Source organism: Schistocerca americana, chromosome 3, assembly GCF_021461395.2.
Source record: "Schistocerca americana isolate TAMUIC-IGC-003095 chromosome 3, iqSchAmer2.1, whole genome shotgun sequence".
Classification (NCBI taxonomy): domain Eukaryota; kingdom Metazoa; phylum Arthropoda; class Insecta; order Orthoptera; family Acrididae; genus Schistocerca; species Schistocerca americana.
The window spans coordinates 430,364,451-430,380,670 of NC_060121.1; the positions used below are offsets into that span (position 1 = coordinate 430,364,451).

Sequence of the window (16,220 nt, forward strand, 5' to 3'; positions counted from 1 at the left end):
CTTCCCTGCTGCTGACACAGCAGCCTGAATGCTCTTAGATGTGATTCATTTAGTGTAAATTATCAATATGTCAATCTATGTTTACAGTTATCACATACAACATGTACAGTTTTTGACACGTCATAGCATCTGCTACAACAATACTGAACAAATTTTTGTAATACATTTCTTATACATTACATAAATGCATGGCCATCATATAATAATTTATAGTCTTCCTTATTTTTAGGCTTCTGAAAATGACAAATTAATTTCTGGAAACTGTTGAAGCGAAATAAAAATACCTGTGCAACTGACGATTGAATGAAATGTATTCTACAGTTGCTGAAAAATTGACGTATGTAAATAAAATGATAGAGAACTGACTGGAAATAGACATGTAGCCGACCATTCGTGTCACATAAGAAATCATGTACTCGCTCACTAGGTTCAAAAGCTGTTACAATCCACGACGTTAACGGCAGTGATCTGCAATTATGAAGATATGTTATTTACTGCACATTGTTGAATGTGGAGTTCCACGTAAAAATTCCCATAACGGCTCGTTGTTGATACGTGACCAGGAGAATCCCGAAAAAGTGGAAACCATTCTAGATCAAAGTAGTAATGGAAACTATTTGCCTGCTGATAAGAATCACGCGTCATATTACAGCACGTGGAAGGTGGTGTAACGATAGGTCATCTTAGGGCGTCTGCTTGAAATACATACTGTGTGATGCGAATAGATTGACTGTGGCAAGCTAATGCCATGGAGGATATTCATCTGTACGCTGTGGAACCTGTTTGCTTGTTACGCAAACCGAAGTGAGACCTGTGAACCTCTTCAGTATTATTACTTCCCACTAATCGCCCCCTTCATGGTTCATGTTGCTCCAGGCTGACATTACATTTACTGCTGGTGGAATTTTCACACGAAAAAGACCATTATTGTCGTGCAATGGTCTTGGCACCATTATTATCACTAACTGCAAAAAATCCTGCAAAAACATTAACCGATTTGTCCTGTACTACAGTTCTGCCGAACAGGAAGCCTCTTCAGTACATTAGGGATGTAGCACAGTATCGTCTGATGGGTGAGAGATTACCACTTCGTGATATACACTCTAGGGAAAAAAATCGACGCAACACGAACGAATCATACGAATGGGGCTCAACTCGAGGAATGTGATGTAGGCCTACATGTAAAGAGACAAATGATTACAATTTCGGAAAAATTACTTAATTAATTTAAAAGATAGTGCTGCACAGATAGAGCAAATCAATAACGCGTTGATCTACTACTGGTTCTTATACAAGCGGTTATTCGGCTTGGCGTTGATTGACAGAGTTGTTGGACGTCCTCCTGAGGGATACCGTTACAAATTCTGTCCAACGGGCACGATAGATCGTCAAAATTACGAGATGGTTGCAGGACCCTGCCCATAATGCCCCAACCGTTCCTAATTGTGAGACATGCGGCGAACATGGTGGCCAAGCTAGGGTTTGGCAAGCACGAGGACAAGCAGTACAAACGCTTGCGGTGCGCGGATGGGCATTATCTTGCTGAAAATGTAAGCCCAGGATGGCCTGCCGTGAAGGGCAACAAAACGGGGCATAGAATGTCGTTGCCCTATCGCTGTGCTGTAAGGGTGCCGCGGATGAAAACCAAAGGGTTCCTGCGATGAAATAAAACGGCACCCTAGACCATCACTCCTGGCTGACGGGCACTATGGCGAGTGACTGTCAGGTTGGTATCCCACCGTTGTCCGGGGCATCTTCATACACGTTTTTGCTCGTCATCTGAGCTCAGTTCGAAGCGGGCCTCATCACTGGAGGCAGTTCTACTCCAGTCAATGAGGTTCCATGCCGAACGTGCCTGACACAACCGCAAACTGATTTGTTGGTGTACAGAGGTCAATGATAGTTGGTGCAAGGGACGGCGTTAGCTGAACCCCTTTTCTGTGAACCAGCTATTAACGGTCCTTGTGGTCACTGAATCACCAGTTGTACGTCGGATTGAGGATAATGACGAATCCGGAGCTCTTGGCGCCTCTCTGACCGTTTCTCGGTCCTGACGTTGTGTCGCCTCTCTATGTCGACCGCTTCCTTCTTGACGCTGTGTTCGGCCACGGTTCACCCATTCCGGCCAACATGGTCGAACAGAGGCATCGTCTCGCCTTTTGAACTGGCGACTGATTTGCTGATCATTCCAACTGGCTCCTTGCAGCTCAATTACACGTCCTCTCTCAAACGCTGACATCTGCGTATGTTACTCATGCGTTTATTTGCGAGGCATACGTAGTTGCAGTCGGACTGAGTACACGGAATGAAATTTAATAAAATCCTATGCCTTGGTATCAACATGTCCGCTGTTTACTATCCTTGCAAGCTGCAGTCTGAAACTGAGCTGTAGCATCACACAATTATCCATCGGCCGCTTACGTCTACAATCTTACATTTTTGTTGTTGATCCCTGCATGAATATCAATTTGTGACCAATTTGCATAACTCTTTCATGGTGCCTCGTTTTTTGTCTTAGGTTGAACTTCCACAAGATATGCTTGGACATCTGATGCCATCTACTGTATGCCATGTCGTATTCGCAGATATTGTAAAGTTCATTACGGACAAATTACAATTTTCTTTCAAGCGAAATCGAAACCAAGAGGGACAAGCCAGTAAAATGGGGGGCCGGGAGCACTGTGCTGTCACTAGAGAAACAATAACGGCAGAATGGAACGGTCGGGAGGGCTCTGTTACTTCGGACGTGAACTAGCCATCGGATGCCATATGAGTAACAACTCTCAGGGATCTTTCAATCCTAAAGCTGCCAAAGTCGACTGTTAATGATGCGACTGGTTGGTTGATTGGTTTGGAGAGTAAAGGGACTAAACTGCAGGGTAATCGGTCCCTTGTTGGTGATGTGACTGTGAAGGGGAAATCCGAGCTAAATAAGACGAGGTAGACTTCATGTACTAATCATTGTAGAGGGTAGCAGTTCAAAATCGCCTGATATTAGGAGACGGAATCACACGTGAGCTAGAAACTGCTAGCAGCAGTCCAGCTACCACAAAAACTGTGAGTGGAGAGTTAAGAAGAATGAAATTAATGGGGTACAGTGATCGAGCAACTTTTCATAAACCACACATTTCCGTAGTATTTGTTACGCAACTCATGAGTTAGAGTAAAGAGCGAGGCCACTGGCCAGTGTATGACTGGGAACGATTGATGTGGAATAATGAATCGCGCTATACGCTGTGGCAGTCCGATTGATGGGTTTGCTAATGCCTGGAGAACGCTACCAACCGTCATATGCAGTGCTCGCAGCAAAATACAGAGGAGCTGGTGTTAGGGTTCGGAGTACTTTTTTATGATTAGGGTATGGTACCAATATTGCTTTGAAGAAAATTATAAATACGGGAGGATATGAGCAGATGTTACTGCATTGTGTACTGCATAGAGTAGAGGAACTGTCCGAAGACGATGATGGTTGTATCAACACAACAATGCAGCTTTTGATAAATCACATCGTGTACAAAACATTCCTGAAATGGCCTTTCCTGCCCAGATTGCTACCTGAACCCAGTGAAATAGTTTTGGGATGAGTTAGTACGTCAACTTCACTCCAGATTCCAGGATCCAACGTCACACTACCTTCCATGGTTTGGGCTCATGAGGAATAATGGGCTATGATTCCTTCACAGACGTTCCAACATCTCACTGAATGAGTCCCTTGTAGAGTTCGACCAATCACGATGGTGAAGGGCCATCTCACCCCATTTTAACGTCCGCTAATAGATGCCAGGATACTTTTGATCAGAAAGTGTAAATAAGAAATCTCGAGACACTGGTTTCATGTCAGCAGAAAATGTCTAGAAAAAACAATGTTTTAAGCGAGGAAAAACTAGAACATTAGGAGTGTCTTTGGGAGTAAATCCAAGAAAATGATTGCGCCATTTAGGGCCTCAAATTGGATCGTCAGTAGCTTCATTTTACAGACCTGCGTTTGAGCTTCTCACATACTGTTGCTCGACGTCGGGAGTGCAAACAAAAGTTGCAGTCTGTGCGTGATGGAGGGGCATAGTTCATTTACAATGTCACGTGACGCCACAAAACAAGGAATATTGGAGTTCTGAATGTCCTCATTAGTTACATGATGTGCAAAATAGAATGTGGCGTGCAGTCAGTGCATTTGGAATCATTTGACCTTTCTTCCATCAAGCCGTAAATTTTCTGTTGTTGCAAGTAAGTGAAAAAATGGTTCAAATGGCTCTAAGCACTATGGAACTTAACATATGTGGTCGTCAGCCACCTAGACTTAGAACTACTGAAACCTAATTAACCTAAGGAGATCACATACATCCATGCCTGAGGAAGGATTCGAACCGCGTGGTTCCGGACTGAAGCGCGTAGAACCGCTTGATCACAGCGGCCGGCCAAGTAAGTGAACAATGTTCTGCAACATTTTCTGTTTCAGAGAATTAACAATCGGAGAAAAGACCTGTGGTTATGTCACGCAAGACAATGCTCGGGCACAAGCCTTCCATACCTCTGCGACAGTATTCTTCGGTACTTTTGATGATAGGATAGTTAACCAGCCTCCTCGTCTCCCAAGCATAAATCCAAGTGATTTTAGTTTTTAGGGCACTTTTAAAGGTAAGGTACACACAAAAAGCCTTACACGCAACATCATCTGAAAGACTACTAAGCTTGTAATTTCCAAAACTTAGAGGTTGAAATTTGACGAGAGTTTGACAGTGTGTCCAAGACATGTCAGGCAGATTTTGCCATAAAAGTATGTCGTTTTTTTTAAACCTGTTCTAAATAGAGGTAGGTTTAGTATAGACGCGCTGTATTTCAGTTTACGCTCAACCAAGGAAGACGAGCCGAACCACCATGCAGGAACTAGCCGATGTACATCGCGTACGATGTGCGAGAATGCTCTTGCGTCCTCCGTGAGAGATGTTGTAGCAGTCCGTCACTGTTTTGTTGCACTGGGACGCGAAAAACGTAGAGGATAAAAAATTTTCAATGTCAACGCTAAAAAGACATCGCGGTTCCGTTATTGATGTGGATTGAAAAACTATAAACATAAAGTGGCACCCGCCATGATAAAGAGGACTTATGAAGGAATGAAACATTTTGCCACACTTAAAACTGGTGCGGCCATAACGGAAGGTTCAACACAAAACAGCGATATCGGTGGTTCTAGTGACAACAGCGAAATGTCGTCTGTCAAACATTCAGCAAACATCAGAAACAACGATAACTGCAGCAGTAACAGTAATTTCAGCAACTGGTGGCACTTCTGCACTTTTTCCCTCACCATCTTTCAGAAGCTTTTGCCGATGCAAAATCAGTGATTAAAATTTCCATATTAATGGCTGTAGTAGAAGACTTAGAGAATGATATTGGCATAACAAATCATCGTCCTCTTCAAGACACCAGAAAAAAAGCATCAGAGAAGCGAGTCGCGTAGAAAGACAGCAACAAAAATTTAATATTGGAAAGGCTTTGGTAATTTCAAGATCAATTTCTTTTACCTGTTCTAGTTAAGAATAATGTAAAAATATTCTTTTCCTGCCCGAATGGACGTGCGAGTCTGGTTTCTTATCAGGATTTCAAGGATAAAGTGATAAATTATCAGACAATTTATCGTATAATAGCAAACCTGGGTCGAAAAAAATTTCCAAAGATATCTGGTACTTCGTTACTGACACTATAATATGGTTCGCTCCTTATTTAATGATGAAGCTCGCCGGTCTTTGTCAAGTGGTGACTGTCGTGTGATAGCTGCTGCCATCCTTAAACAGCGGCCCTACCGCAATACCTTAATAGACACTGTACTGGGTACAGTACAGCTCCAAGAGCGATTAGGCTCCAAGAGCGGTTAAAGCAAATGTCGCGCAAGTTATGCTGCAGGCAGAAGTAAGTGAAGAAGGAAAAATCAAATGAAAAGATACATTTTGTATCTTGCTTTATAAACAACTGGTTCTCATCCTCTGAAACAACTGATAAAAACCGTTCCTCAGGAGATTTTCCGCGAGCACCGAATTCGACAAAGGCACTTCGACATGGAGGGACGATCCTGATCACTAAAATGGAACTGAAAAAATCCACATCACTTTGTGAACGAGGTATCAGACTATTTCGACATAATAACTATCTGGGAAAAGATGAAGATGAGGAACAATTAAACAGAATTCTCTCCTGATTTCAGCAGACCCAGGTAGTTTAAAAGCTACAACCTTTGGATTGAGTACTCCTCGCTCGTTGTCAAGTGGTGACTGTCGCATGGCTCAAATGGTTCAAATGGCTCTGAGCACTATGGGACTCAACTGCTGTGGTCATAAGTCCCCTAGAACATAGAACTACGTAAACCTAACTAACCTAAGTACATCACACACATCCACGCCCGAGGCAGGATTCGAACCTGGGACCGTAGCGGTCGTGCGGTTCCAGACTGTAGCGCCTTTAACCGCTCGGCCACTTCGGCCGGCTGACTGTCGCATGGTTGCTGCTACTGTTCTCATATAGCGGTGGTCTTTTAAGGATTCCGGTAGCGCCGCTGCATAAGGATGGCAGCAGCAATCAAATGACACTCACCACATGATAAAGACCGAGGAGGCAGAGGAATGGAAATCACTTTGTGTGGCTGGAAACCCGGGAGAATTTTACCAGTGTACTCGTCTTACACCTGGAGCTTCGCCTGTGGACACGTACAGCACGTTTATTGTGCACACTTCCCCGTTTCCCTTCTGTCCATCTTCACCTATTCCATCTCTCTTTCCAACTCTTCTTCGTCCATCTCTTGGTCCGTCTCCACTTCCCTGTATATATTTCCGTCTCCCCTTTCTGCCCATCTTAACATGCCCCTCCCTCCATCCATCGCCTCGTCCATTCATTTCCTTCTACTCCCACTATATCCATCTATCTCCTCCTCCCCCACTCTCTGTCCATCTTCTTCTCCATCTCTCTGTCACCTCCTCCTCTTCTTCCCTCTCTCCATACCCTCCATATCCTCCGTCAGGCCGTCTCCACTTCCCCCTCGCCCTCCTCCTCCTCCCCCCTTCCTCCACACCCTCGGTCCATCTCTGGCTCCCCTTCCTCAGCCCATCTCTACCTCCCCTCCCTCTGCCCATCTCTTCCTGTCCCTCCCTCTGTCCACCTATTTCACCCCCCCCCCCCTATATCCATACAACTCCTCCTCCTTTCCTTTTGAGTATCTTCTCCTCCCCCTCACACTGTTCATCACCAACTCCTCCTCTCTCTATCCATCTTCACCTCCTCTCACCATACATCTCCTTCTCTTCCCAGCCCCATATCTGTCCATCTCCTCCTTCCTCTCTCTCTTTGTCCAATTGCTCCTCTCCTCACTTTTAATTAATCACCTCTTACTCATTCTCCTTGTCCCTTTATTCCTATCTTCCTCTCTGTATTTTTCCTCATCCCTTCTCTCCGCCAGTCACCAGTCTCTATCGCCTCCTACCCCCTCTCTACCTGTCCATCTCCCCATCTCTATCTATCTCTTACTCACACTTCGGTCAGTGTCCTCTTCCCCTTTTCTAATCTCATCCTGCTGCTCTTCACAATCATTTCCTTCTCCTCCTCTCTCTGCTCAGCTATGCCCATCTAAACGTACACGCCCTGGTATTTATTGTGATACTACCTGCATGACATGCCAGTCATGCAGGGCAGTGCAGATGTCAGAAGTTAGCAACGCTTTTTGACCCACAATACCACCCTTGTCTGAGCTAGCTTGGACTTACCCCAAAACTGCTTCTTTCCACACACAATAAGTAGCTTGTCTTCCAAATATGGATGAAACCTATCGACTGCTTTAGGCGGAGATGTGGAATACACATTCATATACGCATACACACATAGATCAATTTTTTTATGTATAGAAAATGCTGCGAAACAATGCTTTTGAGAAACAATTTATTTTGCAGGGTGTAAAAGTGCTCAACTGACACCAAATCTAATATCAGAAAAAAACTTAACTTCTGTGTGTGTTCAGCATGTTTTAGTTAAGTAATAGTTGTGAATATTGTTTTTAGTTTTTTCAGGAATGTTTGCAAAATACGGTGGCAGAATTGCTGAAAAAGTCTCCCTTAAATTTTTCTCGGAATAAAAAATCAAGTGGAGGAGTTTGGGAAGAGTATACCATTTCTGTTCGAAACTAAGCATCGTGCAAATTATGTTCGTATTTCAAGTATTTTATGGATGGCCTATTAGGAGTCAGACTGGACGAAATTATGTAAGCTCTATATTTGTTCACCAGAACAAGAGGGTGTGAAGAGGAAAATTTTATCTTTCGGAAAAGTACCTACAGAAAAGGGCCACCTGAGTGTGCATAAAGTGCGTGTGCGCGTGGGTGTATGCGAGCTTTGCGACCAGGGTGCACTAGACTTGCCGGCAGAGCGGCCGCGCCGCCTCCTCCTCCGCCCCAACCGACGCTGCGCACCTGAGGCTCTCGGTGCGCGACCGCGGCGACCAGTCTTTGCTGGGGCGGCCGCCGCTGCTGCTGCGGTGCCGCCTCCGTGAGTCCCGCCCCCGCGTCCGCAGCGAGCGAGCTGTCTGCCAGCTGTCCAGCCGGTGCCGAACCGCCGTCTGCACCTCCGAGTTCAGGAAGCAGTAGAACAGCGCCACCATGAAGCCCTGTCCAACACAATACCCGGATGACTGCCGCTCACCACAAGGATGCAACATTCTAAAAGAAGATGAACATGACAAGATCATGTCCACACTATTGCTAGTATAGAGGCGATATTTATGAGATGGAATCCAAGAGTTCATAGCCATTAAAGAGAACTCGTAGTTGAGAAGGGACTGAGGTTTGAAGCACGACCTCGATGTTATTCGAACCGAACATTGATGAAGCAGTAAAGGAATCCATAGAGAAATTTGGAATGGGAATTACAGTTCAGCAAGATGAAGAAAAACTTTTTAACTTTCGGCAGTGACGTTGTAAATGTTAGAGAGAAAAAAGCTTGGAGGACTTACCTCAATAAATACAATTTTTTAAGTGAATTACAGTTTGGTTTCCGAAGTGGCAATAATACGGTGTCAGCCATAGTAGAATTTGCAGAAGTTGTACTTGACGCTGTTGATAAAGATGAATGTGTCACAGGCATCTTTTTGGATCTTTCTCAGTCCTTTGATAAAGTTGACCACAAGATTCTATTAAATAAATTAGAAGCATTAGCAACAAGAGGGATAGCTAATGATTGGTTTCGATCATACCTAGCAGATAGGGTACAAAGAGTAGAGATAACAAATACTTCATCTAAACATTTAGTAAAACACTTATCAGAACCAAACTACATTAATATGGTGGTTCCGCAAGGTATCATATTAGGACCAATACTATTCCTGATATATGGTTCAAATGGCTCTGAGCACTATGGGACTTAACTTCTGAGGTCATCAGTCCCCTAGAACTTAGAATTACTTAAACCTAAGGACATCACACACATCCATGCCTGAGGCAGGATTTGAACCTGCGACCATAGCGGTCGAGCGGTTCCTGACTGTAGTGCATAGAACCGCTCGGCCACTCTAGCCGGCTTCCTGATATACATCAATGACTTTCCCGGTAGTGTTAATCATGGTGAAAAAATTCTCTTCGCTGATAACAGCATTATTATGGTCACTGACAAAACAAGAGAACTCTTTGCTGAGACAGCAAATGAAATTCTCAAGGAAGTTTATGATTGGACAATAAGCAATAAAGTGACATTGAACACAAAAAAGAGTAATGCCACGAATTTCAGTTTGTAGAGGAAAAATGACTATGTTAAATTAACTGTACATGGCGCCTTTATAGACTGTGTAACAAATGCAAAATTTCTAGGAATGAATATTGATTATCAGTTGAAGTGGTGTGAACACACAAAGATACTTGCGAACAGAATGTCATTAGCATGTTATGCCCTTAGAATCCTATAATCAATGTGTAACACACAGTGTCTTTTAGTTACATATTATTCATATGTACACTCAGTTCTTAACTCAGGCATTCATTTTTGGGGAACAAACGCACAAAATATGAACCAAATTTTCTAACTCCAGAAAAAAGCCATAAGAATAATAACCAAAAATAATAGTCGAGCTCATTGTTAAGATCTGTTCTAAACACTGGAGATTTTAATTGCTCCATGTGAATAAATTTACCAGTCAGTTGTACACATCAAAAATAACACTGCTGGTTACTGCACAAACAACTCTGGCCATGAGCATGCAACAAGAGCTAGATTCAACTTACAATTACCAAGAAAAAATAAACATAAAACTCAAAACAGAATTTTCTACCAAGGAATAAAGCTATACAATTAATTACCAAAAGAAATTAAAGAAATTGCAAAAATAGACTTATTTAAAAAGGCAGCTAAAAAGTACATGTTATACAATACATTTTATATATTGAAGGATTACTTAGATAAAACAGAATAGGGGTTTGATAAAAAATGTAATGCAAATAAATAATAGTAACAATGAATATAAAACATCCAACATTCCACATAACATCTTCATTTTATGTTTTTTTCCTTCTTTTTTCCTTTCTAGAAATGTTGACCCCCAGGCTGTGCATAGCACAGTGCTAACACCTCTTCCACTTTCTGAACTCAACATCTCATTCATTATGGAGGACTCAGTTTTTCAGGATAGCAAATGGCAAGTTGCAGCACAGAATATGGCCCAGCGATCACCAGTGTGTGTGTGTGTGTGTGTGTGTGTGTGTGTGTGTGTGTAGTGATTGAAGTGTTATGAAATAATGTGCATGTAGTGTGTGCAGTGACTGATAGTGAGATATGTGTGAACAATGTGGCATTACATTATTTAATAAGTTATCTGTAAAAAAGGTATTGTATACCAAGGAGTAAATCTAATGATTGCCTCTAGCTAGAAGTCTGTAAACACATATGTAAACGAATTAGCTTATTTTAAATTGGTCTAAGCTTGTAAATACTTTCACATGTCCTATATCCTTGTAATAAGAGATCTACAGAGGAATAAAGCTACTACTACTACTACTACTACGTAGTACTTGAACAGAATGGACAGTATCTTAAACAAATGCTGTACGATGACCATCAAACAAAAGTAGCATCAGAATGATGGAATAAAGTCAAATTAAAGCAGGTGATGCGACAAACTAGGGAAATGAGACACTAAAAGTAGTAGATGAATTTCGATTCTTGGGCAACAAAATAACCAGTAACCAACGAGACAGTGAGGATACTGAATGCAAACTGGTAGTAGCAAGAATAGCGATTCTTTAAATAAAAAATCACCTAAGGAAATCTTCACTTACGCCCTTACTGAATCCATAGCAGATTCCAAAAAGAGATTCACAGATATATCCACAAAAACATCAGAACTTCAGAGAAGAAGGTACCTCCGTAAAATTGCTGAAAAATCTTATACCATATTTATTCAAAAAACTTACGCAAACCATTACAGAGGTGTGGCACATATAATATGTCCCGAAGACTGGAAATGTGCTCTGATTGATCCTCTGCACAAAAAACGACAAAACGGATTTAAATAACTATCGAGTAACTTCTCTTCTGAAAATTACAAACAAAATTCTGTCAGTATGTGTTCTCCAAATAGTCCAGGAGAACCTCTATTACAAAATTAGTGAATACCAAGCAGAGAGTTCCCTACTTAAAGTATTTAGGCGAACTCCATGAAACAACAGGCAGAGAGAAAAAGGCACAGAAAATTCGTATGCAAAAACTTAAAATAGCTTACAATGAAATCTACTCCTACTACAAATTGCATGCTCATACACGTTAAAATCCGTTATTATAACACACTTATCAAGATTAAAGTCCTGTACCTTTAAACTATACAGAAAATGTGAACTGGAAGACACCCTAAAAAGAAGCAAACTTCTATGAAATATACTGCGCTCCGAGAGATCACAACATCGATACACATTGCAATCCCGAAAAACTGTGGTGGTATACATCTCGTCGTATACGTCACAAAAAGGAGACTGAAACCATATGGGTATATCCCCAGGTTCCCATCAACAAGACTTACTCACAAAGCTGCCACATACTTTGTCTTTTTTTTTCAACTATCAGTCATCTGACTGGCCGGCAAGTTCGATGCCGCCCCCCCCCCCCCCCCCCCCCCCCACGAATTCCTCTCTTGTGATAACCTTTTCGTCTCAGAGTGCTTGCTGAAACCTACATCCTCAGTTATTTGCTGGATGTATTCCAGCTTCTGTCTTCCACTGCAATTTTCACCCTCTAGAGCTCCCTCTAGTACCATAGAATCATTCCCTGATGTCTTAACAGATATCCTCCAATCATGTCGCTTCTTCTTGTCAGTGTTTTCCATATTTCTTCTTCCGATTCTCCGGGGAATTTCATCATTCCTTATGTTATTAGTCCACCAAATTCACAATACTCTTCTGCAGCACCATATCTCAAATGCTTCGATTCTCTTCTTTTCCTGTTTTTCCACAGTCCTTGTTTCATTAGCACGCAATGTTGTGCTCCAAACATACATTCTCAGAAATGAAGTCTTCCTATTAAGGCCTACGTTTGATAACAGCGGAATTCTCTTGGTCAGAAATGCCGTTTTTGGCGGTGCTATCTGCTTTTAATGTCCTCCTTGATCCGTCTATTATGGGTTATTTAAATGCCTCGGTTCCATGATACCCTAACTTCATCTGTTTCGTAGTCAACAATAGGGGAGTCAAGTTTCTCGCTGTTCTCATTTCTGCTACTTATTATTTTCATCCTTATTCGATTTATTCTCAATCCATATTCTGTACTCATTAGACTGTTCATTTCTTTCAACGGATCCCGCAATTCTTTTTCACTTTTATTGAGGATAGCGATGTGATTAGCGAATCTTATCATTGATATCTTTTCACCATGAACGTCAGTCCTACTCTTGAACATTTCTTTTATTTCAATCATTGCTTCTTAGATGTATAGACTGAACAGTAGCAGTGAAATACTACATCCATGTATAACGCTCTTTTCAATCCGAACATTTCGTTCTTCATCTTATTGTTCCCACTTGGTTCGTGTACAAATTGTATATCATCCATCTTTTCCTATAGTGCACCCCTATTTTACTCAGAATTTCCGAAGCTTGCACCACTTCGCATTGTCGAATGCTTTTTTCGAGTCGACAAATCCTAAGACTTGTGATTACATTCTTCTTCAATCTTGCTTCTATCATCAACAAGAACGTCCGAACTGTTTCAATGGTGCCTTTAACTATTCTAAACCCAAACTGGTCATCTAACAGATTCTCAATTTTCATTTCCATTCTTCTGTATATTTATTATTCTTGACAGCAAGTTGGTGAAGCTGATAATCTGATCTTGCGATACTCCTCGCACTTGTCGGCTCTTGCTATCTTCAGAGTTATGGATTATGTTTTTCTCTATCTCTTCCTTGTAGACTCCTGTTTCTTCTTCTGTCACGTCATCAGACAAGTCTTCCCTTTCATAGAGGCCTCCGACGTACTCTTTCCACCTCATCCACTCTGCCTTGTGCACTGTACGTCGGAATTCCCATTGCACTCTTGATGTCACCACCATCGTATTTAAATTCACAAAAGGCTATTTTGACTTTTCATATGCTGAATCAGTACTTCGGACAGTCATTTCTTTTCAATTGTTTCACTTTTTGATGTAGCCATTTCACCTTAGTTTGCCTGCACTTTCGACTTATTTCTTTCATAAGTGACTTGTATTTCTGTATTCCTGAATTTGCCTGAACACATTTGTACCTCCTTCTTTCATCGACCAACTGGAATACTTCTTCTGTTGCCTATAATTTCTTGGCAGTTTCCTTCTCTGTACCTACGTTTTCCTTTCCAACTTTTGTGATTGACATTTTAAAGATGTCCATTCCTCTTCAACTGAACTGTTTACTGGGCTATTCATTATCGCAATATCGACAGCTTCACAGAACTTCAAGCGTGTCTCTACATGCCTTAGTACTGCCGTAACAAACTTCGTTGCGCATTGATTCTTCCTGATTTCTCTCTCTTCATCATTATTACGTTGTGATCTGAGTCTATATCTGCCCTTGGGTACACCTTACAATCCAGTATTTGATTTCTGAATCTCTGTCTGACCATGATGAATCTAACTTAAATCTTTCCTTATCTTCTGGCCTTTTCCAAGTATATCTCATCCTCTTGCGATTCTTCAACAGATTATCCGGTACTGATAGCTGAAATTTATTAGAGAACTCATTTAGTCTTTCTCCTTTCGTCTTCCTACAACCAAATCCATGTTCTTCCGTCATCCTTTCTTCTACAACCGTATTCCATTCCCCGTAACTATTAGATTTTCATCTCCCTTTATGTACTGATTTACCTGTTCAACACTTTCACACACTTTTTCTATCTCTTCATCTTCTGCTTGCGACAGCGGTATGTGTGCCTGAAGAATTGTTGACAGTGTTGATTTTCTGTTGATTCTGATCAGAACAAACTTCTCACTGAGGTGTTCACAATAGCTCATTGTCTGTTCTGCGCTCCTATTCACAACGAATCCTGCTTCAGTTATACCACTTTTTACTATTATTAATATTACCATATAGTTATCTGACGAAAAATCCTTGTCTTCTTTTCATTTCACTTCACTGATCCACACTATATTTACATTGAGCCTCAGCATTTCCCTTTTCATATTCTTAGTTTCCCTACCATGTTTAAACTTTTGACATTCGACGATCCGATTTGTAGAACGTTATTCTTTCGTCGGTTATTCAATCTTTTTCTCATGGTCGCCTCCCCTTGACCGTCCCCTCCCGCAGATTCGAATGGGGGACGACTCCGGAGTCCTTTGCCAATGGAGAGATCATCATGACGTTTTTCAAGTACAGACCACAAGCCCTGTGGATACACATTATGTGTCTTTAATGCAGTGATTTCAGTTGTATGCTGCATCCTCACGCCGTTCATCATTGCCGATTCTTCCGCCTTTTAGGAGCAAGAATAATAACGATGATAACACTAATCGTAATGATAATTTATAACGTAGGAAGTCTTGAAAGAAGTGGAAATGGGCGATTAACAGCTTAAACTGGAATACAATACAAGCTGTTGAAAAGTGGCACTACAGAATAATGGTGAATATTAGACACGTAGACGGAATACCAAATGACGAGGTAATTAATCGAAATGGTGGCAAAAGATACTTATGGCACGGCTTGACTAAAAGAAGACACTAGTTGATAGGCCGCAGTCCGAGGCATCAAAGGGCCGTCAGTGCCATAATGAAGGAAAGTGTACGCTGGGAGGGAATCGAAACTGTACATAGAGACTAAGAGCATACAGTAAGCAGGTTAATGTGAGTGTAGGTAGCAGCAGTCATACAAAACTGAAGAGGTTTGCACAGGATAGAGTACGGAATTCCATCAGACCCGTCGTCGGACTGAAATCCACTGAGCCGAAACTTCCAGAAATTTCAGTTTTGCGCGTAAACGTTTACATGTACTCTAAAATGCCACTAGTTGTCTCCCTATACATTCTTCTTGGAGCAATATGTGAAGCGCTAGCGATCTGAGTGATTTCGATAATAGTTGTTTCGATGAGTGCGGTTTTACGATGACTGACCTTAAAGAGCTGAGTGTGTGTAAAATTTTATTTAAGGACTTACAAAAACTGCTGCAGAGACGCATCAAGTACTTCAGCAAGTACTAGGAGACAATGATTTAGGTCCGACGGAAACTTATGACATGTGTAAGTGATTTAAAAAAGAACGTAGGTAGACTGATGATGATGACCGCTGCTGTGGTACGCCAACTTTCATGACACCAGCCATATTCAGGATGAGAGAAATACCATTCCACAGTGCCGTAGCCAGGCCATCCAAGACTTGGAAATAAGTTATAGCGTAGGTGAACGTCGGGTGAGAACATAGACAGGATTCCCCGGAAGTTTGTTCCGCTATTGCTTCAAGATGATAAGAGAGAGTTCGTCCATTCTTCGTCAGACGGTCAATAAAGTCGTCTATATCGATGTTTTGATATATTTGAGGGAGGAATTGAGGAGGAAACGTCCACTGCAGTGGCGAAAGAATGACTAAGTACTCCATCACGACAATCCACTACCACACACGTTTCACATTATCCGGTAACTTACTACAAAAACACAATGGCGTTTGTTCCCTCACCTTACTTACTTATTAAACTCCGTATGACTTCTCCCTCTTGTCTAAGATGAATCCTAAGAGACGAAGATTTCATAGA

At 41.8% G+C, this 16,220-nt stretch overlaps 1 protein-coding gene across 1 annotated transcript in view; it reads right to left on the minus strand.

Moving 5' to 3' along the window:
• Positions 1 to 16,220, minus strand: part of LOC124607197 (diuretic hormone receptor-like) — a 575,756-nt gene that overhangs the window by 12,221 nt on the left and 547,315 nt on the right. Inside the window, exon 11 of the mRNA XM_047139420.1 lies at positions 8,447 to 8,640. Within this exon, the coding sequence (XP_046995376.1) occupies positions 8,447 to 8,640 (194 nt within the window). The remainder of the gene's footprint in view (positions 1 to 8,446; positions 8,641 to 16,220) is intronic.